Source organism: Aphis gossypii, chromosome 2 (genome assembly GCF_020184175.1).
Source record: "Aphis gossypii isolate Hap1 chromosome 2, ASM2018417v2, whole genome shotgun sequence".
NCBI classification, from domain to species: domain Eukaryota; kingdom Metazoa; phylum Arthropoda; class Insecta; order Hemiptera; family Aphididae; genus Aphis; species Aphis gossypii.
In genome coordinates, this window is record NC_065531.1 from 2,268,789 (window position 1) to 2,293,886 (window position 25,098).

Sequence of the window (25,098 nt, forward strand, 5' to 3'; positions counted from 1 at the left end):
GCATTTTTATCGGGCAACGAAGTGCACGGGGTCAGCTAGTATATTAATAATAATCTTGGATTTAAAATATAAACCATAAATGCTCCATTAAATAGAACTATGTAAACACATTAGCTATAATGATACCCAAATTGATTTTTTTTTAATTTTAACTCTATTGAATCTTTTTTTATTATTAGATATTACCAGTGATTTGCATTTATGTTTCTACTTTACTCATTAATTATTGTAATATTAATATTTTCTACTATTTTTCCTTTTGATTCCTTGTTACTCGTTCATAATTATATTTTAACTCACTTATTTTATTACACTTATTATACAACATAATTGAACTTAATCGGTTTAAATAACAATAAATAAATAAATAAATAGCTAATTTTCAAAAAATGCACCTTGTTTTATTGGCTGTTCTATAAAAAATAACTGTTTTTTTTTTTTATTAAGATTTAAAAATTTAATAAAATAAGTACACCATAGTTAATATAAAATTTATTTCAAGGGCGTTTAGCTTCTGCAACTATAGATTGACAGCCAAACATTTCGTTTTTTTTACTATACCACATGTTTATTTTGTATGTTCCATAAGCAAATATTTTGGGTATATTGGATTCTTTAATAATTGATACTACATCAAAACCTGGAGCTATATAAATACCCTGAAAGCACAAAATAAATTATAAAAACTAAAAAAAATACAAATTTTATTATAAGTCATTCATATAGAATGTATGTAACAGTTTAATTATTAATTTATTATTTATAATTAAATATTATTCATGACGATGGAAATCGAATCATGATTGCATAATCAGTTTATAAAATGCTAATATGCACCAAACTTTGATGTTAATTATTAACAAAGTTAAATCTAATGTTCTTATGTTATTAATATTCTTATGGTTTATACTTAACCCTGTATATAACTAGAATAATAGTAAAATACTTCCTAAGGCCTAAGCCAATCAAATTTATATTTTAATAATAATAGTTGATGTATTTTATTAAAAACTTATTTTTATACCGGAAGTAATGGGCAATTGGTATCTTGAAATCCAGCACCATTTAAGAACGGAGTCCAAGAGTTTCCCATTAATGTTTTCAACGATGAGCAAGCATTTGGTGATTTATGCATATACGCATTTTCTTTCCACTTTCCAAATGAATCTTTTTCTGACAATTTAATTTCCAACTACAAACAAAGTTGAAATTCATAATTTAATAGACCACTGGTATGGATCGGAAAAGTGGAATGCTAATGTTATTTATATACTATATGTATTATAATATTTGTCAATGAAAAAAGCAATGCACATTTATGTGTGATTTATAATTCAAATTAAATAATAGTGTAACTGCAATTTTAACCAAAATCAGAAGGGATAGATTCAGGTATTTAGTTTCATTGGTGGCTGTCGTAGAAGCTACATGCGTATTTAGATTTTCTAGATACAACTGCTTTCCCTCTGGAAATTCTAACGAGTTTTTTGTACCAATATGTAGGTACTACAACATTGCATACATATATATGGACTGGTATAATAGGTTTTGAGTAACTTCTCTCAAAATCCTCTCTACAAGGATAGTTGTAAGTTAAGAATATTTGATACCACTGATTAAAGGAGGAGTTTCATCTATACCATCTCTTATTGGTTAAGTTGAACGTCGCTGTTGCTACTATCGTCGAGGTCGTTATCACCAATACGAGCGTCGCACTACTTTACCACGCGTCGAATTATACGTACGACCTATACATTGTATAATATACAGATATTCCGTAGCCTGGCCGAACTTCTACTTTTATTTTTTATTATTTCTTCTTTCATTCTGCTTTTGAGACACAAGAAGCATGAATAATGAAATCGCGAGATATTAATGTGCGCTAACATCATGGAAATAGAATTTGGACTTTCGAGCATCGAGGTGGCCGGACCTCCAAACTATGGATTAAGGATAGCCAATGCGTGTACTGATTTTTATACCACGTCAGTATTAGATGTTAAATGGAAATGAATCCTTAACTTTTCAATCTGTATGGTAGTGGGTAGAGGGGGATTATCAATTTCGCCGGCTATCGATTCCGTCCGTTATTTATTTTTGTTTATCCCACCGATTGTTTATTAAACTATAACTGATATATATCATATTATCCAGTATTTTTATTTTTTTTAATTAACAATATAGGTAGGTTTACTCAGTTTACCATATATTTTTATTTATTAAAAAAAAAAAAAAATTTCAAAAAAAAATTCAAACATTGTCAACATTTGTAATTATAACACACTTATACACATATATTATGGTAAAACAAAATATGTAATGAAATACATTGTAAAATTTGTAAAAATAGTAAAATAATATAATTATTCAAATAGCTAGTAGTTGATACATTTACAATTAAAATTGTAAGGTAAATATTGTAGTATTAAGTTTATTTATTTTTTAAAATAGCGATTTGATGCCAGTTTTCTATAAGTATCTATAAAAATAATCTTTAATAAGTAATCTATAATATAAAATATTTTATTTGAATAACCTTCAAAAATTTTTGTTTTATATATTTTTTTTTAGTTTATTAATTTTATAAATCTTTTGTGTATTTTATTATTGTTTAGCTATCTTATTATTCTATAAAAATCAGTTTGTATCTTTAAATTCAATACATGAGAAAACAAAAATATATTTGGATGTGCTTTAGTGAATTGCGTGTTAAGTGTTGAATGAAACGACTTACAACTGTAAGTAGTGTAAAAGTAAGCATTATTAAAATAAATAATTTACAAATATTTAGTGAATTAATAGCCAATGGAATAAATAGGTATGTAAAAAAGTTCAGCGAAGTCAATAGCCGGCAGAATTAATAGATTTTAAGGTAAAAAGGTTATTTCGGAAATACGCCCTTAGAGAACAGTGAAAATCAGATCGAGGTAGCTTACTTTTCATAAAATCCACGTTGAAAACAGCTATGCATGGAGGGAGATCAGCAGGAAATAAATCGGAATCAAACATCATTAAGTTGTTGGAAAAAATCTTTAATATTTTGCACTGATGCTAACAAAGGAGGATAAATTGAAATTTCAACTTCTCTCTGTAGCCAAAAACTGAGAGACAGCAGGTTGACGGACTCGGTAGTTAGTCGTGGACACAGAGCGTGGTTCTAGGTATCTGCCAGAGATGGGTGAATTAGTCAAGGCTCAGATCAGCGAAAACCATGTCTTTTCACATGTCCCAGCAAGGGTTAGTTTAAGGTTAAGGGGGGGGGCACAATTTTTTTAAATTGAAAACACAATTTTATGAACTTTATCTTACAGTTATTTATTAATAATATAAATTTTATTTTTATCTTAATTCAATGTTCATATTATCTAATACAATTTTAAACTTTAAAGCAACGCTAACCATCGTGAATCCAAAGCAAAACGACTTAAAATGTCTTCCTCAAATGTTTTTTGTTTTTCTAAAATTAATTTTTTGTACCCTTAACATACAAAGACCTGCAAATGAAATTTAAACAAAATTTTATTACATAATTTTTCATAAAAGTTATAAGCTATATATTTTTGTATACACATTCTAGTTTTTACCATTCAAACGATTTTCCGTCATTGTTGAACGCAGCCACGTTTTGACTCTTCTAAGCGTACTAAACAATCTTTCAATCGTACATGTTGTACATGGTAGTGCTAAGGTAATCTAGAGAGCTTGTTTTATTATTAGAAAAAAGGAGTTCATTTCTTTGACTACTTCACACTAATCAAGGGATTCAAGTTTTTTATTTGATAATTGCTTGTCTTTTCAATGATTATACCATAACCTTCATCCGAATTTTTTCCTCTCAATGGAAAGCCGTGAACTCCGCAAAATAGAATGTTTGATATAGTACATGAAATAATTTTCCTATTTTCTTCTATTATTTTTTTTATGTCCCGACACAATCTTAATGTTAATAAGGATTTTTCTGTGAAGCTTTTTGCTGATTTAATGGCATTTTGGTGCCATTGGTTGGTTAAATGATTCTTACAGTGTTCATGCACATGTTTATAACGTGTAAAAGATTTAATAATAAATGATCCTAAAACTTCTGATACATTTATTGGTGGAAATAAGACGCAATACAAACACAATGTGCTTTTTACTTTTTTAGAATATTTCAGCCAAGGAGAATATGTTTCCAACCAATCAGTCCTCAATATTATTTTATGACCATAAGCGTCCTTTTTAAAATTGTAGTATTTCGACGGGATCCAACAATGTTAAAAAATTTCCATTTTTTGTGATGCTGTCATATGTGAAGATCGCCCAACCCATTCTCCTAAGTTATTTTCAAAACATTTTTCAGTAGTCAAAGAAGTTGATGGTGTAACTTCGACACTACTTCATAAAGGTGCTTTTTTTCACCGTCGCATTCAGAATTATTACTATCACTCATTTCAAAATATTTTCTCTTCTGAGCTTACTGGCTTACTAATTTTAAAAAAAATATGAACAGAGGTTCCTCGGTACCAGAAGGCAAAAATGTTTTAAAAACGTAAAAAGTTATTGATCATAAATATGTATAACTAAATACTAATTATATTATTTCCGAATAAGATTAATTTTTTAAAAATATTATTTAAACTATACGATTACTAAATGTTTAATAATTATTCAAAAAATTGTAAAAATTATTATTTTATATTTAAAAAAATGTAATCAAATCATTTTTTAAATAAATCAAAATATGACATTTTTTTTGTACTTACGAGTCAAAACATTTCTGATATCCATGAGTGAGTGACTAGTAAGCACTTTGTTTGTAATTTATTATTTAATTAATATTAATTATAATAACTAAAAACACTTCGTAGTTTGTATACAACACTTGTCCGTAAAAATGCACACGATGAACAGAACAGAAATGCAAGTAATTTTAGGTATATATACACTGTATACAGTATACCTTTATAAAGGTATCACGCTCTAAATGTCTATAAATTGTTGATACAATGTTATAATAATATTTCATCGAAAACATAAAAGAAGAGAGGTATACTTGTACGCGATAAAAATTATCGGTATCTTCTCCCAGGGAAAAATAAATCACCGTGCAATTAAAAATAGACTACAGTCTACAGATATATTAATATGTAATATTCCAATTTAATTTATCGATTATGTATTTGTATACGAACATATTAATTGAATCACTTAAATCTTCGATATTCAACATAATAAAAACATCTACTTAATATTTTGATTAGGGGGGGGGGGGCATTTTCCATTAGCTGCTCCCTTTGGTGACGCCCTTGTGCTCCAGACATCGTCGGTCCTGCCAGTACTACGCATACTACCAATACTACTTGTGAAAAAGGAAAATGGCACCTGATTCCAATTGTAACTATAGTGATGAGCTGGAAGACACAGTGGAACTACGCTGTTCAATTGTCCATTCTAGGCAGATGGTATGCTCGAGATGGTGCAATGCATCAGTTGAAGGATGTCTTTGTTATCATTCGAGTGTCGCAGCAAGAGCTCCTCCCATATGATACATCGATGAGGCGACGGTTGAGGCATCGGTGGAAACATGGAGGATGGCGTTTGGTAGGATGATCAGTTATTTATTATTAATTAACTCACACATATGGTATTGTGATAGCAACTATCATAATAATATAACAGATTTAAATATTCAAAATGTTTTTGCATCGTATTTTACATAACATATTATTATTATCATTATTAGTTAATATATTTCACAGAGCCAATACCAATAGTATAAAGTAGTATAAACTTAGTATAAAGTCAATGAATACAATACACATATTAAAATATTCAGATAATACATAGATTCAATTTTAATCACTTACGAATAATGTGTCGTCAAAGGGTATTTCCAAAGTAGAATTTCCATAAAACATTGTTTTATTGTCCTTGAAACTTGCATACATATAATGCTGGATCTTATTGTTATTTTTAGGATTACAATTATGAACACTTTTCACGTCCGGTTTATAAAGTCCCTAAACAGAAATAACACCTAGTACATAATGTCTTTTATATAATTTAAAAATAATATTTAAAAAAAAATGATTTTTCGTATTAAAAGGTATACATATTTTCATACATTTTATTATTAGGTATCTATCTTTCCTACTGATCGCAAAACTTTCAAAAACATTTAATGACTTCTGGAAATACTTCCTGAAATTCTATGGGCCAAATATTATCAGGTGTAAACTCTCACCTCAAATATATTATAATGTAATATCAAATAATATTAGGTATATATTTAGCAGTAGGTGTTAAATTCAGCTCTTTCTAAAATTCCTTGTTGAACTAATTTTTCTTTTCATTTGTCCTTGCGTCAATAACTGGACCGCATATTGTTTTTCATATTTTATTTTCGAAGTTTCTTAGTAATTTTATTATTACGTGTTTGTATGGTACATACTTTACAGCTATAATAAGTTAATAAGTTAATTTTTTTTAGAACAATAGTAAACCTTGTTTAATTTGTTCGATATTTTGCTTTCATTGTTGGAATAATATAAACATGCACTGCACTTATTGTTTTTCATATTATTTTACATAAATATAACAGTTTTATAGATTTCTTTGTAACAACAAAATATAAATACGCGTACGTAAAATATATTACACAACAATCTCGAATCTTATAAAATATATAAATTAATTAACTTACAATTGAAGAACTTTTTAACAGATTTAAGTTAATACACAATCCAGATCTTATTGTGAGTACCACTTGAATAAAAATAAAAATAATATGATGTTTCATTGTTTATTTTTTTGATTTTTGCTTTGATCTTTGATTATTGCTTAGTATACAAATAAATAATGTTTAACGAGTAACACCGAGTTTCACTTTACAAGCAATAAATTTAAAACGTTATTTGATTTTGGTCTGTGTTTTTTTTTCCATTGTTTGTATTGTAATATTGATATACATCTCGCAAATAGTTTATAAATTTGTTTTTCCTATTATTATACATAAATAATACGATATGTCATAATTATATTGAAAAATACACGGGTATAATAATATATTCGATGAAATATATTTAACGTTAACGCTGACTTTGGATACATTTTGTGTGGATTTTAGTCTCTTTTATTTTAATTTAAATTGAAATCAAATTTTTTTTTAATTTTCTATAAATATAAGCAAATATAATATTAAAGTATTACAACATTGTAAGTTATATTAAAAGTCTTTGAAACGATATATAATGTGTATCGAATGTCAATTGTCAATTGCATTTATTGTGTTATTTTGATACTTAGATTTTTAATTTTCAGTTGTTTTTCATTAAATAATAAAATAAACAAAATATTTAACTTAAAATATATTTGTAACTGTATAGATACGTATAGAAACGTGTATCATTATGTTTATCTATAAAATAATATAATATTTAACTTTAATTTTTTATAATAAGCTTAATTATTATTCACTGTTATTCTGACTACATATTATTATTGTATATAGTAATAATATAATATAGTTAGATACAATTTAGTAGAGATTTGAATTAATTAGTTTTAAAAAACTGGAAACTATGAAATAGCTGGTAATTAAAACGTTCAAATCAATGTACCGATTACAATTATTGTATTTCATGTGGTACATACTTACACCGTTTACTGCAGCTTTCTTTACAATAAGTACATAAATTGATTATTGAGTGACTAATTAATTTTTTTTTTGCTAGGTTTAGGTTGGGTTAATCTAACCTTTTTTTTTCTGTTTGAAACCGACGACGCCGTGGGAACTGTTTTCACAATACTTCCATGGCACAGGTTAATCTAACGTAACCTAACTAAAACATTAAAATTAATTTATTAATTATTAATTTTATATAGTCGATTTGCATCATTCTATATTTGTATCAAGATTTTTGTTGGTGTTATTTTACAAAACTATGAATTTTAGTGATAACTAGACTTGATGGGCATAATTTTACCACCTAAGGGTGATATCTTATAATGATGATCAATTTAGTTACATTGTTTCTTTGAGGATCCATAGAAACACATACAACTATGATTGATAATAGTAACTGGCACATTTATGAGATGCTATTAGTATTTATTCAATAGACAATTTTAACAAAAATTGCTGACTTGGTAATTGCCATCGATCACAGCATAATGATACTACCTATCGTGAGATAATTGTATAATATATACAAATATAAAATTGTCAATATTTTTATTATAAATATACCTAAGTATAATAGCATTATTATAAATTAGATGTAAATAAGTGTACCTAGTTAATTATTATTTTTTATTTAAAATAAGCAAAGTAATTAAAATGTTACTTAATATGTGTATATTGTAAATATTATTTTAAGTGTTATTAATTTAAATAACCGACTAAATAAATAGTATAAGTGGTTTTTTTTAAATTAGTAAGTAAACATTTATACTTCAATTTATTAATACTATGTATGTAGGTACTTATATAATTTTATTTTATTTATTACCAAGTAGTATCTAAGTAATATAAATAATTAAAAATAAACAATATAAAGTTAAATTAGAAATAATGTTAATATAAAATAGTATTAAAAATTCATACAATTTTTTTTTATTATTAAAATTGTACGGTTGGCGCTTTTTTACAATGCAGATATAAATGTGATACCTAAAATGAAAAAAATCAGATACTTTTATTATAATTTATTTCCTTGTTATTTTATTTTTATACTCACGCTAGCCAATAATATTGTTGTTCATGGATACTTAATGTATTTGTTACTAACCAAAAGGCCTTTAGTAATAAAAAATCTTCTACATTTTCTACGAATTAAGTAGAATTATTTATAATATAAATATAAAATACAATTAAATAAGTCAAAAATTAATCTTTAAAATAATATTATAATATATTACTAAATATAAACTATCTTTACATCACTGTAGGTATATCAAAATAATATAAATTACCAATTATACACTTTTTATGGTGATTTTCAACCATTAACGTTTTGATGGATTTTCCGAACATCTCCAAGGACGTTATTATCATTATTTATTATTTATTATTATACAATACGGGCGTGAGCCTAATTAACACTTAATATTCATAAAAATTAAATAGTGTGATATAACAGAGAAATTAATGATACAAAAATATAATAAACTTTTATGAGATAGAAAAAGAGGGGTCTGAATTTACAATAGACATACAGAATCGAAGTGGTTTATTTAAACCATAGTTAGTGGAGGAGGTAGGTATATTAAAAGTAGTGTGTTATGTTAACCTAACTTAACCTACGAGTTATGTGTGGAGCAACATTTAAAGGAATTAGGTAGAGAATGTGTGGTGAGTCAATCTGCTCATTTATTAGTTTTGATAAGCAGCACGTCTACGATCTTCTTCTAGTACTGGTAAATAATTATGAGGAGGATGTTCAATTTTGAGTATATGACCAGCATATTTTAAAAATTTTTTTTGAACTCGATTAAGCATTATTGTGTTTTAAAACGTATTAGGATCTCAAATGATAGAGCCATATTCAAGGACAGGCCTGACGAGCGAACAATATAGTGCCTTAAGGGGAGAAGCTAATTTAAATCTGTAGTTATTCGCTTAATAAAATCCAAGATTTTAAGTAACCTATAGCAAACACGCTCAAAATGTACATTTAGGCTATGCGTAGGACAGAGAACAAAACCAAGATCAGTGACAGGATGGTCAAGCGATTGCAGAATTGCCCCGTTCATAGCATAGTTGAAATCAATTGTGGATTTAAGATGAGTAAAGGTCATATGGTGACATTTAGCAATATTGAAATCCAATCCTAGTTTACTAGTACATGCAACAATTGCATTTAGATCATCACGTATGACAAGATAGTCGTTATAAATTTATCAGTACTAGAGTACATATCATTTATTTTAGTATATTATCTCATTATTGCACGAATCGCAATACTAGACAATGTCACTTATATTTTAACAATATATAACAAGGTGAAGCTTATTTTTTTTTGAACCGAATTCGATTTAAAAATGTATTATTACTCTGACGGTTGTAGTACAAACTTCATAAATATTGTATTAATAAACACATTAACATACAGTCCAATTTAGTGATACGTATCGTTTATTTAATTTTATGTTCAATTCGTAGCTCAACTTATTATCATAAAATACTTGTCTTCTTCTTCTAGATTTTAATAGGTCTTTAAGGCTCATCGCCACAAAAACATATTGTCTCCATCTCTCTATCATTTGTACATTCTTTTACCTTCCTTATGTTCAAAAGTTTCAAATCTTCTTGTACTCCATCTATCCATCTCTGTCTAGGGCATCCTCTAAGTCAATTTGTGTCGGGCCTCCATTTAGTTATTATTTATATTTATATTTATATCCATATAGACTCAGAATGGTATATATTTATTTGTATTTATATTTTTACTTATCTAATTATGATTTATTACCATTTGTTTGAAATTATCTAATTGTGGTTGTATGATACGAAATAATAATAATTTAGCTATTGATCCAATCATTCCTTTTGATCTACATACGTGATCTGCCCAACTTATCCTTATGATCTTCAGGGACCCAATAATGTTAAGTTCCTTATAGAAGTTATCCAATTCATCGTGGTTTATTATTTCATACTCTCCGTCGTTATTCCTCTTTGGACCGAAGATTTTCCTTAATATTTTTCTTTCAAATAATATATTTTTATTTCATTATGTTATAATTTTTATTAAAACAGTAGTGATTATATACAACACGTATATTGATTAGGACAGGATAGAGGACAACAAGACAGAATAGGGGGTATGTATAGCAGATATGAGAATGATTAGGTGAATGTGTGAATCAACTATATAGAATAGAATAAGAAATCAATTTATTAAGGGTAGGTAATGTAGAAGTTTTAATTGTAGAAACTAAAAGTGAGAATAGGTTAAGATGGTTCGGTCTTGTTATGTAAATGATGTAACGAAAATAGGTGACTTGGAGGCAGTGGGGTTATCTACGTAAAATAATATAGAAGGAAAGATATGTAAATGATAACCGGAAGAGAGATGAATATACAGAATAGAGAACAATAAAAAAAGCGAGTTGAAAAGTAAAGAAGCGATGGAGAATAAAGTTCTACAGAGGTGTTGGAAAATGATGACCAAAATCTGTGGGTCAAACATAAATGGTCGAGAGCGGATTTTGAAGAGTAAAAAGAAAAGTATTATAATATAATATTATTTTATAATTTATTCATATTTTTTACATTTATAATAAGTTTGGTGTTAATTTAACAATTAACACATATCATACATTTTTACACATTTCAAAAAAATTGGAATTAAATAAATTTGTTTTATTATTATTAATTTATATTATATACCAACAATACATACTTCAATCCAGTACCTTAATAATAATTCTGGAGTGGAGTTATGAATTTTAGGTAACTACTTTGTCATTTTTAATTTATCCATCTCACTTAAATTGTGTGTGTAATTCTGAGCTTAGATTTAAAACATTTTCAAAACGGATATAATTGTATAATTGTATTGTATTTGTATTGTTTTGCAAACAAGTTTTACAAAAATGCTATAATAATTGAGAAAAAATAACAAATGCATTTTTTTTCTGAATTAAAATTTAACTGTTTAACATATTGTTAAAAAAAATAGTTAATGTAGAAAACACTTTAAGGACGCTTAAATTCCATGATGCAAACTATACATCCAAAAATTTCATTTTTAAGTGAATAATACATATGTACTCTATACGTTCCATAAATAAATACTTTAGGGAAATTTGTGTCCATAAAAAGTGACAAATCAAAACCCTGAGCAATGTATGTACCCTGAAAATATAAAAATAAAACAGTTTATATGTGTCACATTAAAACAATAACTAATCATGTTAATTTTAATTAAACCAGTATAATATTTCCAAATCAAGTAAATTTGTGATATTTATGTTATGAATGATAAATAAATAAAATCTAATAATTTTAACAAATTAGGTTTTTACCGAAGGTATAGGACAATCGGTCGTTTTAAATCCTATACCATTTATGAATGCTGGCCAGTTCTTTCCCATTGTTTTTTTAAACGACGAACAAGCCTTTGGTGTTTTATGCATAAACGAATTTTCTTTCCAATTTCCTGATGTATCTTTAAGTGCCATTTTTATTTCCAGCTATAAAAAATATTAATAATCAATATATTTTTGGCACTGTGTTGCAATATGCAACAGCCAACAATTATGCGTTTAGAGATAAAACTATGCTTTTGAGTGAACCAACGTACCATAATATAGACTCAATTATGTGTTTGGTTACTTTATAGAATTGGACATAGCGTAACTGTCATTTTTAACAGCTTATTCGGTTATTAAAATAATATTATATCCTTATGTGAATAATGTATATATTATATTATTATACAAGCTAAATACCACTATAATTTATTTATCATTACTTCTCAAAATTAATACAATGTATACAATTTAAATTTGATATAATAGTTCCTCCTATGCTTAAGATATTTAATAAGAAACGATTAAAAAAATAATAATAATTTTAAAGATGAACTCAAATGTTCATTTTGTTTCGGTAAACGGAAATCGATTACACTTTTGTTTGTAACGTGGTCGACTTTGGTTACAGAAAATAATATAGTTTTTATGATTCGATATAATTTCAGATTTGTATTTTCTATTTCGTAAAAACAACGCAAATATAACGGTTTCTTTGCAGTTTAAATAAGGATTTTTTAGAAGTTGAGTTTAAAAATTAACTTAATTTACAGTATAGTTGATAATAATAAAAAATATACAAACATGTTGAAATAAATACGTACTATGTCACATTGTTATCATTGTGATAGGAGTTTATTTATTTATTTATTAAAAATTGATGCTAACCGTTTTTTTATGATAAGTATAATAATATGTAATATAAGTTAAATATAAGAATATGATAAAAGTTTGTTTGCTTAAGACGTATCAAGTTTAAGAGTAAAAATAAAAATATTAGGTATGAAATATTTAAAGATAAAGAATAAGAGAGAGAGAGAGAGAGAAAAAAAAATTGATTAAAATTGATTAAATTGATTTTAATTAATTAATTAATTTTAATTAATACTATAATAAAATATTATTCTCTAATCGGTGGTATCTTTAAACTATCATGATATATTTTTTTTATCTCGAAAGCATTTTTTTCGTTTTTTTTTTGCATCATAATAACTAAGTTTTAAAATATTGTTATAGTAGTAAAGTATAACTAAAATAATAATTTATGGTAAATGAACACTGCATAATATAGATAAAAATTAATTCAGTTTAATATAATATATTTATGCAATATACAATTTTTAGTAATGACTATAGTCATACGTCTTATATTAGTAAGAAATTCTGTTTCTTCATTATTTTGTTATATAATTTATTACCTATTAATAATGTTGTACAATTTATAACATTTCACTGTTTTTATCAAACTCACATACTACCCACAATATTATGTTTAATATGCATTTTTTAATACATTAAAAAAGTTAATTTTTTATTACATTAGTATTTTATTTTAAGTTTTCACAAATAAACATTAGTTTAAAAAGTTTTCTTTAAAAAAATTCAATTTAACCCTCACATATGTTTGTATTCATATTTGATCATAAACAGTAAAACACATATAAGCAAATATTAAACAATCATAGTATAATTATTATTGTAATCCACTTAACTTTTTTTTAATTATTTAATAAACAGTGCGTTACTAATTAAGAAATATCAATAAAATCTATAATACCTATTAAATATCAAATTATAATATTATAATTATTAAATTCATTTCAGTAAATAAACATCTATAATATACAACAACAAAAAAGGTAAGTATAAGATAAATTATAACCACTTACGAAAAAACTATCGTCAAGAGGTATTTCGAGAGTAGAATTTCCAAGGAGCAATGCTGAACCGCTTCTATGACTTATATACACGTTATGTTGAATTTTATTTTTCTGTGTAGGATTGCAATTATATAATTGTTTGAAGATTAATTGGAAAGGGCCCTAAACAAAAATATTAACCAATTATCAGTAACCATAATATAATACCTTTATTGTTGTTTACAACAATAAAATTGTTTGCATTAAAAGTAATGAATTAATTCCTTTAATCAGAAATTAAAGATATATTACCATATTAACATTTATCATCCAGTAATTTTTTCGGTAAAAATATTTTGCTTATTTATATTCTAAAACAGAAGTAATTTAATTCAATTCATTGAACCATCTTTTTATCTTAAATTCTGAGTAGATCGATGCGTGATCGGTATAGCAATCATTTTTTTTTCAATGTAAATGAATGGTAAAAAAGTATTTAGGTATATGTTTTATTTTTGAAAAAAAAAATTGACAATTTCCTAGGTCCAAGAAATATTATTTGGTTCTTATATATTATCTTAATCTTACAAAAACCTAATGAAAATAGGTACCTAATCCGAATATTAGTTTTATAAGCACGTTAAGTTAAAATTATTAAAAAAAATAAAAATTCTTAAATTTTTTATCGAAAATCAGGTTCCTTATAAATTTTATGACTGGAATACATTTAAGAAGAAAATTGTTGTGCGTAACGCCATGTACATTTGTATGAATGATTTAGGTTATTATTATGAATTTAATTTATATATAAAAATAACTCATATTTTTATTTTATATTATTATAAAATAATATTGTAATACTTAAATTATTTTTTATATTGCCTACAATAAAATAGAACAAATATACAATGATATTTGCACTAAACTCTTGTTGTTTAAGTATCAAGATATAAGTTATCACTATAGAAAAACAATTATTATCATAATATAATGAGCCCATGAAAAATATAGTTTATACCTATTTAGTTTTAACGTTCACAACTTTTTTTTTCGTACAAGCATTGTTCATTAACTAAATACTGATATTTTATATTGCTCATTACTTTTTTATAATGGAATGATTAAAATAAAAATATTTGTTTATCGTTTATTCAAATAGCTTCTAGTTGACATAAGATTTTTCTATTTGTTTTTATTAATATATTGTATTACATTATCTAGCAATTTACTTACTAATGGAGCAGTTGAAATCGTTTTTTTATCCACAGCCGATACAGAAAAAATGATAATCGTGAATAGCAGTTGTATAAGCATAAGAAAAATATTATATTTCATGGTTTCTTTTTTTTTCTGGCTCCGATCAGTATGTATACAAAAATCTACTGTTCAACATGTAAAACCATGTGTCACAAACACGAAATACTACTTATTTGTATGTTTCAACAAACTTTTACCAAAATATAAATTCTAGTAGTTGCACGATAAGTAATATCATACAATAGGTACGTATTTATTATTATCGATCACGATAGTTCATCTTATAAAATATAGTTAAAATTATTACAATTCTAGTAACATCAACTACATATTTTTTTCCGTGTGTATTGTCAAGTTATGGTATATTTTTGATTTTACTAAAAATGTACCCAATTAAAATATTTATTTATTTATTTATTTTATGTATATAAACCAACCGGCTTTTACAAAAGATTGAAATGTATTATGAGTATAATACAATATAATACATTATGATAACAATAATATTTTATGAACTAGTAGTAATTTTATAATGTTTTATTTTTCAATGTTATTATTTCTATATTTTAACTTAGTTTTGGGATTTAATCTCATGGAATTATTACTGTTATATAGAATATACGTATTATTCATGGATTTGAATTGAAAAAGAAAAAAGATTAATTGCAAATTTTCATCGTCTTTTCGTTTTCAAAACTAATAACATGTTTGCTTAAAACCACTAACTTCGTCTATGGTATATGGAATGTCATTACTTAAATTTATTATGTCAGATGATAAAATTTGTTCAACAAAATCGCTACAATTTTTGAGTAAAAAAATATGTACATGAATTTAAACTATTATAAGCCGATTTACAGCTATTATTCTATATTTTATGATAGAACCGACATATAACATAATAGCCAGTATCATATTTTCATCATACATACGATTGAATTTGAGTTTTATCTACAAGGGAAATCGAGTTTTCAACATCATTACCTTTCTATTTGTCTAGATGTTTCATTACATAATTATAGATAAATTCTGGATAATATGTAGTAATATAATTATGTTACTTTCAAAAATTATATTATGTACAATTATTGTCATTTATTTTTTAAATATTTGAAATAAGTGTTAATTATTGTATGAATTTATTTTATTCAAGTAAAGTAACTCAAATTTGAAATTATTTTGAATATAATAAATAAAATTTGTGTATAGTATTTTTCATTTAATTAACTGCAATATCAGACTGTATGCAATTGATCTATCAATTTTTATATTCACTGACCATTGATTTATAAATAGGTAATTTTAAACACAGTTTATTGGTAAATTCTTGACAAAAATACTCAAAATTGAATTTTATCTAACAGAAAAAAAAATTGTTTGATATACTATGATTAAGCCAAAAATAGAAAACAAAACAATATAATTTGCTTAAATATTATTACATTTTATAAACAAAAAAAAAAATAGTATTAACTTAATATTATAAAGTTTAAAGAGGAGCGTAGTTTTAAAACCAGTCAAAAGCACATTTTTTGAAAACTTGTTTTTTTTTTGTATTTTCTAAATGGTCACACTATGTTACAATTATTGTAAAATTATTAAACATAAGATGAGGCTATAACTGGTCTAAGCTGATCATAGAAAATTGTGGTTGGTATCAAAATCACCAATCTGGCGATATTTATTTCAAAACCAGCCATAATCAAACATTTTTTTTTCGCTGCAAAAGTACCATATTGTCAATGGTATGACAGAATATTAAATATTGTTATTAGTTGTTGTTAATAATTTAAAAATAAAATAAAAATTATATATAAAGTAAGATATAAATAATTTATTAATATTTTGATTTTATACAATTTTTCAATGTTCTATTTTTTTTCTCTAAAAACCCATATATATCGCAAAGTCTATTTCGAAACCAGCCATGTAGATAAAAATCGAAAAAATGTAAATGCAATGTGTGATCTGTCGCCTAAACACAATAGAGTAAATAGGTAGTCGTGATATTTCGACACTTTATTGTCCAGTACCCTAGATAATCCAACATACCAGTTATTTCTAGTTATACTATTCTTGCTATATTCAGCTATAATTTTATTTCTAAATTATAAATTTAATCATTCAATGTAATTTATTGTTCTTAATATTTTTTGGAATTTCAACAAAAATTTTTAGTTTAAGTTTAATGATAATATTAATTATTTTTACATACATGGTTCGATATAACTTATAAGTGTAATGAAAATAAATACATTATAATTTTTACCTTTAAATATCTAGTGCTTTTGATAATCTAACAGAATTATGGTCTTTTATGTAAAACTTTATCTACTAAGAATAATTATAAGATATTAACTTAAATTAATATTGATACATGTTTATATACATTTGTTGATTATGAATGTGTGATTTGCACATTTTTAGTATTAATTTATTTCTAATAATCTTATCTCTCTTTGGAAACCACATCAAGCAAAAATTCATTTTTATCTATGAGTATCAAATATAATACATTTATTAAATATAAAATACCCTATAACCAATCATAATCATCGTTATGTTTTTTCATATTATATACTGTAATAATTACCATTAATTTTTGCTATAATAATTTTTATGTGTTATTGCAATGATTTGACAATTAATCAAAAGCACATCATCCATAACGTAATTTTTCCGTCTAATAACAAAATGGTATGATTGGAGAAGGGAATCCCTACTTTTTTGTTATTTATTGGAAGGAGTAAATTTAAAAAAGTTGTTTGATATTTTTCGATAGTACGTTTAATATTTAAGGGGATATTGAAGCTTGGTGGACGCTCTTTGTTGACGGAGTATGGATCAATGAATAAAGAATACGTGTTCAATTATTGCAATTGTGATTGCGATATCTTTACGTCGGTTGAATTCCAATGGTTGGTGAGGGTGAGAGTACATCATAGTTTGATTGTTTTTAGTCTGTTTGTTGTTGGGATAATAGAATCAAAAAAGTATAGCCATACGTTGTGAATTTATACTATAAACCCAAAAAGAAGAAGTTTTCATTAGACGATAAGATATTTTTTTATTGTTATTAATTGGTAGGTATCTAAATTCTACAGAGTGTTTTAATAATATTATTTCATATTTCATGTGAACAATTTAAACATATAAATTAGATATAGTTAAATATCTTAACAAATATATTATCTATATTACTGAAATATACAGGTGTTTCACAAAAAAAAAAAAAATAATAATTTATTCCCTATTAATAGTTGACACCATATACTTAAACTGAAGTGATATAATAAAATATTTAAGCAAATAGGTAGTCTTCTCAACAATTATATACATTATAGATTAAATTCATAATATAAAATATAAGATTAAATTGAACATCTTGATCTAGTTTTAGTTAGTATCCTTTAGTTTAGAATCTCGTTGTTCTTACTTATAGCATTGATTTCCGATGAAAACCATAATCAATAAATCATTACATCAATACATGTATCATATAAAATAAAGTCGCTTTTTTTGTGCATGATAAACCCCAAAACGGTTGAATCGATTTCGATGCGGTTTTTACTTTTGGATAGGAAATTAACCAAAGACGGTTTATGTGTATAATTTATTTGTGTAATTTGATTAATACAACTTTTATGATACAATAACATTTGTTCCTCAATAAAATAAAATAAATAAATGAAATAAAATTGTATATTAATTACTATTTTAAAAGCGACGAAATTACCACTACGTGTTAAAAAAAACTCTTGCTCAGTGGTATTTGAATATGATTTAGTCTCGAGTTTTTAATATATGTTTTCAATTATTCAATTAATGAATTTGTTTTTTTGATAAGTTAAGTTTTATGTTAATACAAATTTATCAATAGATATCAATGATTTTATGTTCCATAACCACTTTAACCCAAGTGATAACATATTCTATTCGTGAACATGTGAGTTCAATACAGCGGCACATCTATGAATGTATGTGTTTAGTAAATAGGTAATAGAAAAAAAAAATTTTAAAGAAAATTTTATTTTTATTCGGAACAAACGAATAATTACATTTTTTTTTTTTTTAATATTAACACAGATATTTAATAAACAATTCTAAAGAAAGTTAATATATAACAGATTTCAAGGACGTTTTAACTCCAAAACATAGCTACACAGCCAAATATTTCATTTTGGCGTGTATAATAAATGTAAGATTTGTATGTCCCATACAAAAATGCTTTTGGCATATTAGTGTCTTTTAATACTGAAGTATCCAAGCCTGGACTTAAATAAAAACCCTGTAAGTATAAAAACAAGTATATGAGTATATACAGATTGTTGTCATTATATTATTTATATTTTTTAAATTAATTTAATCTATTTAAATTCTTCTTTTTTATTATTGACACCTTTTACTACCAACGTTATGAGATCATTCACACTTAATTTACTCCTTCATATGTCTTTACCTCGAATCTGTCATAACTCACATTAGCTATATTTATGTCATTCTCTATTATTTGGTCTTCATATTTTACTATTGAATGTTAAATAATAATATATAATAATATACTATCAGTACCTAAATATATTTACTTATTTGAATTCAAGTATTTATGTAAATTATCAGCTCAATTAAATTTATAAATAAATCTGTTAATCGCATTTAGTTTTATAGATTAGTTTTTTCAAATATTTAATTTATTTAGAATAAGAAAAAAATGATCATGGTATTTTTAAATTAGGTGCACAAAATTCTGATTTTTTTTAACTGGTCCAAATATAAATATACACTAAAAATATGATATGAAACTTTTAATAGAACTATTGAAGCTGCTTTACTCTGATTTACTTGCTTCAACATTTAGAAAAATAAATATAAAATTCCGAAATGTCATGCATTCAGTCTCCATTACTTTTTTCATAACTTTGCATCACCATAGTTATTCCTATAGGCTATATAATTAACATACATTAAGGATGATGCGTATTTCCGTTGAAGACCCGTCTACTTTTATCTAATAAATACACATATGTATAATGTACATATTATATTACTGTACATTTATATGAACTCCGAGCCGCAGCCTGTTCTATTATAGATAATATTAAAAATATAAATACACATTTGTATAGTTTATACTATATTTAATTATATGTTTTAACTAAACTAGTACGAAACTTTAAAAAATAATACAATTTACATATTGATTTAATTATTACAATAAATAACTTAATAAAGTATGATTATAATTTTAAAAACTCATATTTTTACCGGAAGTATAGGACAATTGATAGTTTTGAATCCTAAACTAAGTATAATTTTATTCCACGCGATGCCGTATAATTTTTTTAGAGCTGAACATGCATTTGGTGATTTATGCATAAACGCATTTTCATTCCAATTTCCGAATGAATCTTTGTTAGCCAGTTTTATTTCCAACTAAAAAAAAAAATTACCGGTTAATAAATATCTGTAATGGAGCTGAAAAACTCAATACTATCAAGTATTGGAAAAAAATCTATAATTTGAATAGAAATCTAGAATTCATCTGGAGTAGTTACTAGTTATATATGAGTGTTAGCAACATTGTAGCAACATTCTATAATATTAATTCGAAAACGAATAAAACCCTAATTGATCAATAAGATACAAGTATTGAGATACTCAATAGTTATACGTAAGTTAGGTTAGGTTAACCTAACCTTACCAGCACAAAATGTTTAAACTACATTGAGCAAAATAATAATAATTCATGATTGGCTATATGAGACTGATCGTTGCGACTATGGCAAAAAATATAAAAATGATAAAATAAAACATTCATTATTTAATTGAAATATAAATACAACAATATAAAATACGTTCACTATTTGAATGATATATAAAGTAAAACAATAATTTCACATACGCCAATATTAAAAGGACGTCAAGGAACGAACATTTTTGATAGTCGTGTTAAGAGTTATTGTAACTAAAATTATGTATGTAACTTGGTTTGTACACAAATATCGCTCATTGCTAATCTACGAGTGTTACGGTTTGTCGATATCACATAATATGATAACCAAACTACAACAAGAGTATAGTTAGAGATAGTGATAGTGTGTGTGTGAGCGTGTGGCCAGCTTTCTTATGATTGTCGTTTTTTTAGATTCTGAACGGAGTGATGATGTGTTTTTTTTTTTTTTTTGGTGCCTGTCGACAAAATTTGGAGCAGTAAAAATGCTTCGATTCTTGAATTTAGCACCTCTTTGAAAAGGAAATTGAATCTAGTTGGTATTTTGGGGGGTCAAAAGTAAAAAATTTTCAATATTTTTTAAATGAGTCGGGAAAAACCCTAAAAAATGAGGGAAAACGGGATTTTCTACGCAAAACCAGTTTTCGTCAAAATCGAATTTTTTATATTGCTATAAAACGAAAACTAATCGATATAAATACTTGAAATTTTCACCAAATGTTTATATTAGTATTCTCCAAACACAATTAAATTTTCAAAGAATTTTGATTTTTTTTTTAACTATTTATAGACAATTGAAACTTCCAATTTTTCTAAGTATTTTTTTTTTAAATAACGATTAAAAATTTTTTGGCTGACCAGAAAATCTTGAAAATTTAATACAAGGTTCCTTATAAATTGTTCTTAATGTGATAAAAAAAAATCCGAAATCGTTTGTCACAATTTTTTTTTATAAGTGCTTAAAGTTTGAATTCATACGAAATATGTCAAAATTGCGAACATTTGCAAGTAATTTTGTGGTTGGAAAATCGTAAAAATTTTTCCTTTTATAACTAAGTTTTGAAAATTTGGTACAAGGTTCTCCATACATTTTTCTTCAAATATCTGTAAAAAAAACTCTATCGAATTTAGACAAAAAATTTTTATGAGTGTTTGAAGTTTAAATTTTTACAAAACCGCGTTAAATAACGGTTTAGCCTCAAACGATTTTTGATATTTGTTGTTTTTCAAATAGTATAAGTCGTAAATACTTAAAAATTTTACCAGTTATTTAGATTGTCATTTTCTTTACGTGATTTGATTTTCAAAATATTTTGACTTTTTTTGAGCTATTTATAGACAAATGAAATTTTCAATTTTCCTAAGAATTTTTTTTTGAAGTGTCGATAAAATTTTTTTGGTGAAGTTAAAATATTTGAAAAATTAATACAAAGTTTCTCATAAGTTATTCTTATAGCGATAAAAAAATTTTAAGAATACATAGGCACAATTTTTTTTTATTAGCATTTGAAGTTCAAATTTTGACAAAAACTCTTCAAAATCATGAATAATTACAAATTATTATGTAGTTCAAAATTCATAAAATTGTTTATACTTATATCTAACGTTAAATATTCTAGACTGACAAATCATCTTCGTTCAGAATCGTTTTTCGTATACAATGATACCTCTCATTGCATTCAAATTTAACCTACCCTAGTCCGAGGTCCACCCCACCCCCTAATGTACAGCAGAGCGGTACCCACTTGCCGACTTTTTTCAACTTATTGTTGTGGTGGCATTATCTATATTTTAGTTATTAGTAATTTTTTTTTTTTTATTTTAAAACAATATTTTATTTTTTGTGATTTCTAAACAAAATATTATTTTATAAATTGTATTGAAAAATAAATTGTGAGTATAAACTTTCATAATGGCCGTAGCCATTTTCCTCCAAAAACGAGGTACCATTTTCCTGTACTGTCAATTTTCCTTCAAAAAAAAAAAAAAGGTTGGTTTCCATTTTTCTCCACATTATTTTTGACTAAAATAATGTCCAATATTTTAGCCAGTGTTGCGTTCCGTATTTAAAGATAGATCATAGATTAACTTGACACAATAACGGATTCGAAAAATTCAAAGTCTTGGTTTAGTTCATTAACCAAATGTAAAAAATGTGTAAATGTGAACAGACACGTACATTTTAGAAAATTCTACATTTCCACCATTTATTTTGGCAGAATCATCATCTTCGTTATAATAATTATTATTTTTTATTATTTACCAATGCTCGTAAGTCATTCCGTTCACATTTTAAAGAACATTTTTATAAAGAATTCCAAACATATTTATGTAGCTCAATATTATGAAGCAAATTCAAACTTATATTTATTGATAAATAATAAGTATTCAATGTTCATACTAAAAACAAGTCAAAAGACTACCAAGCAAACAAACGGCTTATTATTATACTTTACTTTATTTTATACTATAAAAAAATATAATATTTTATTATTTTATTTATTGAAGGAAAATAGTCAAAAATTAGTTTTTATTTTTTTGAAAGAAAATGGACAGTGGAGAAAAACGGTATCTCGTTTTTGGAGGAAAATGTATCCGCCTTTTCAAACAAGGTGATAATTATACCTAAAAATTTTTATTATTCTTATTTGGTCATAAGTTATGAAAATGTATAATTAACGAAATATAATTAATCAGATTAATTATTTTGTTATTTAAACAAAAACTCTTTATTTCATGAAATAGTTATAATGCAATTATAAATAACAGAATAGTATTACCATCGTTGAATTTAATTCAGCTAGTAAACGTCTATTTGCGCATATGGGAAACAAACTAATAATGAGTACATTGATTCAATTATAATTACTTACAGATAAAGTGTCGTCAAGCGGTATATCACTGGTTGTATTTCCAAGAACAAATGTTGTATTATCCCTGTGACTTAAATAAAAGTTATGCTGAATTTTATTGTTCTTCGTAGGATTGCAACTGTAAATACGTTTGAAGACCATCTTGAATGGACCCTTGACATCAATATTAACTTCTGTTTAATATTTCATCACATTTTTTAATTATAACGTGAACAGTTAAATTTCTAAATACCAGAATTTCTTGATAGCTGAATCTTTTCTACTATTCAGAAGGTTCAATATATCGAAAATTGTTATTAGTTCGAAAATAAGACTACTATATTTTGTAGGCGTCTTCTATTTTAATCCTGTGGCCTTCCATTTTTTCTCTAACAGATTTAGGGATCATTTTATATAATAAAATATATTATACGTGTATGTTGGTTTCATACTGAACACGTAAAACTAAATGCAACTCTTAAAAATATGATAAAGATTCTCTTGATTTTGCTTTTAAGGGTTGATACATTTTTGAAAATATAAAATACGGTTATAAGTTTTTTTTTTAGTATAATCAAAATAAATTATATGAATATTTTGTTTATGAGTTGAAAAGTTATACAATATTTAGTTTAAATAGCTCAGGTATAAAAACATGAAGTTTCTCATAGCAGGTTTCTCTTACAAAACAAAAAAAAACCCAAAATTTAATAAGTACCTAGTTAAATTTGTATAATAATTTATTTTTAAGACCATTTTTGATGTCTTTTTAAGAGTTTAATTATTTTTTATTTTACTTAATTTAAGAATTCACTTACAATTGGAGAAGTCGATAGTATATTAACATTGGCAGATTCGACAAAATCCGAATTAATTTTGAATATCAGTTGTATAAACATAAAATAAATATAATGTTTCATTGTTACGCTTTTTTTGATTTTTCTGGTGCCGGCGAGTTTAATATTCAACGTATAAAATCGAATCATACAAGTACCAGGAACTAAATATTAATTTTCAAGTAAAAATAGAAAACCATTGTTGATTTCTTATCGACATAATATGTATTATTTGCATTTTAATGCTAATTTATACATACGATAGAATATTATATAATATTATATTATATTATGTATGCTAATACTAATTAAATTTTTTTGATACTATTGTCTATTATACATTATTATTTTGATTTTGAACAATAGACGGATTCTATTTATGTAATGATTTATTTGTTAAATTTTAAAAATTGACAATAAAATATAAAAACGCGTATGTAGTGTACACGATATCATAGAATAGGTAACTGTGTAATTTATTTCTATCAGGTTTTCATCTCTCTATTGTATTTTAGCATTGAATTATTTTTCTATATTCACTAAAAAAG

At 25.1% G+C, this 25,098-nt stretch overlaps 3 protein-coding genes across 4 annotated transcripts; all 3 read right to left on the bottom strand.

Moving 5' to 3' along the window:
- Nucleotides 1-429: 429 nt before the first annotated feature.
- Nucleotides 430-7,974, bottom strand: LOC126550328 (uncharacterized). 2 transcript variants are annotated; one of them, XM_050201640.1, is made up of 5 exons: nucleotides 7,637-7,974; nucleotides 6,683-6,978; nucleotides 5,847-5,999; nucleotides 1,025-1,192; nucleotides 430-659 (listed from the first exon to the last, which is right to left on the bottom strand). In XM_050201640.1, exons 2-5 carry the CDS (start codon nucleotides 6,776-6,778, stop codon nucleotides 498-500), a joined length of 579 nt encoding a protein of 192 aa, XP_050057597.1. In that variant the 5' UTR covers nucleotides 6,779-6,978; nucleotides 7,637-7,974; the 3' UTR covers nucleotides 430-497. The 2 variants fall into 2 exon arrangements, with proteins under 2 accessions (XP_050057597.1, XP_050057598.1); XM_050201641.1 differs by having other exon boundaries at nucleotides 7,633-7,974.
- Nucleotides 7,975-11,680: 3,706 nt separating this feature from the next.
- Nucleotides 11,681-15,209, bottom strand: LOC114123717 (uncharacterized). Its single transcript, XM_050201642.1, has 4 exons — nucleotides 15,108-15,209; nucleotides 13,905-14,057; nucleotides 12,010-12,177; nucleotides 11,681-11,839 (listed from the first exon to the last, which is right to left on the bottom strand). The coding sequence occupies exons 1-4, from the start codon at nucleotides 15,207-15,209 to the stop codon at nucleotides 11,681-11,683; spliced, it is 582 nt and encodes a 193-aa protein (XP_050057599.1).
- Nucleotides 15,210-19,206: 3,997 nt separating this feature from the next.
- On the bottom strand, nucleotides 19,207-24,752 carry LOC114123708 (uncharacterized). The gene is made up of 4 exons (XM_050201639.1): nucleotides 24,533-24,752; nucleotides 23,736-23,888; nucleotides 20,397-20,564; nucleotides 19,207-19,419 (listed from the first exon to the last, which is right to left on the bottom strand). The coding sequence occupies exons 1-4, from the start codon at nucleotides 24,698-24,700 to the stop codon at nucleotides 19,273-19,275; spliced, it is 636 nt and encodes a 211-aa protein (XP_050057596.1). The 5' UTR covers nucleotides 24,701-24,752; the 3' UTR covers nucleotides 19,207-19,272.
- Between the last annotated feature and the right edge of the window lie 346 nt (nucleotides 24,753-25,098).

Coding starts and splice junctions, on each gene's coding strand:
- LOC114123717 (XM_050201642.1), bottom strand. CDS start 15,209: ATGAAATATAATATTTTTCTTATGCTTATACAACTGCTATTCACGATT. Junction 14,058..15,107: donor CGATTTCAACTGCTCCATTA/GTAAGTAAATTG, acceptor ATTTTTGTTTAG/GGCCCTTTCCAATTAATCTT. Junction 12,178..13,904: donor CTCTTGACGATAGTTTTTTC/GTAAGTGGTTAT, acceptor TATTTTTTATAG/CTGGAAATAAAAATGGCACT.
- LOC126550328 (XM_050201640.1), bottom strand. CDS start 6,778: ATGAAACATCATATTATTTTTATTTTTATTCAAGTGGTACTCACAATA. Junction 6,000..6,682: donor TGTTAAAAAGTTCTTCAATT/GTAAGTTAATTA, acceptor ATTTCTGTTTAG/GGACTTTATAAACCGGACGT. Junction 660..1,024: donor CCAATTGCCCATTACTTCCG/GTATAAAAATAA, acceptor TTGTGCTTTCAG/GGTATTTATATAGCTCCAGG.
- LOC114123708 (XM_050201639.1), bottom strand. CDS start 24,700: ATGATTCGATTTTATACGTTGAATATTAAACTCGCCGGCACCAGAAAA. Junction 20,565..23,735: donor CGCTTGACGACACTTTATCT/GTAAGTAATTAT, acceptor TTTTTTTTTTAG/TTGGAAATAAAACTGGCTAA. Junction 19,420..20,396: donor TCAATTGTCCTATACTTCCG/GTAAAAATATGA, acceptor TTATACTTACAG/GGTTTTTATTTAAGTCCAGG.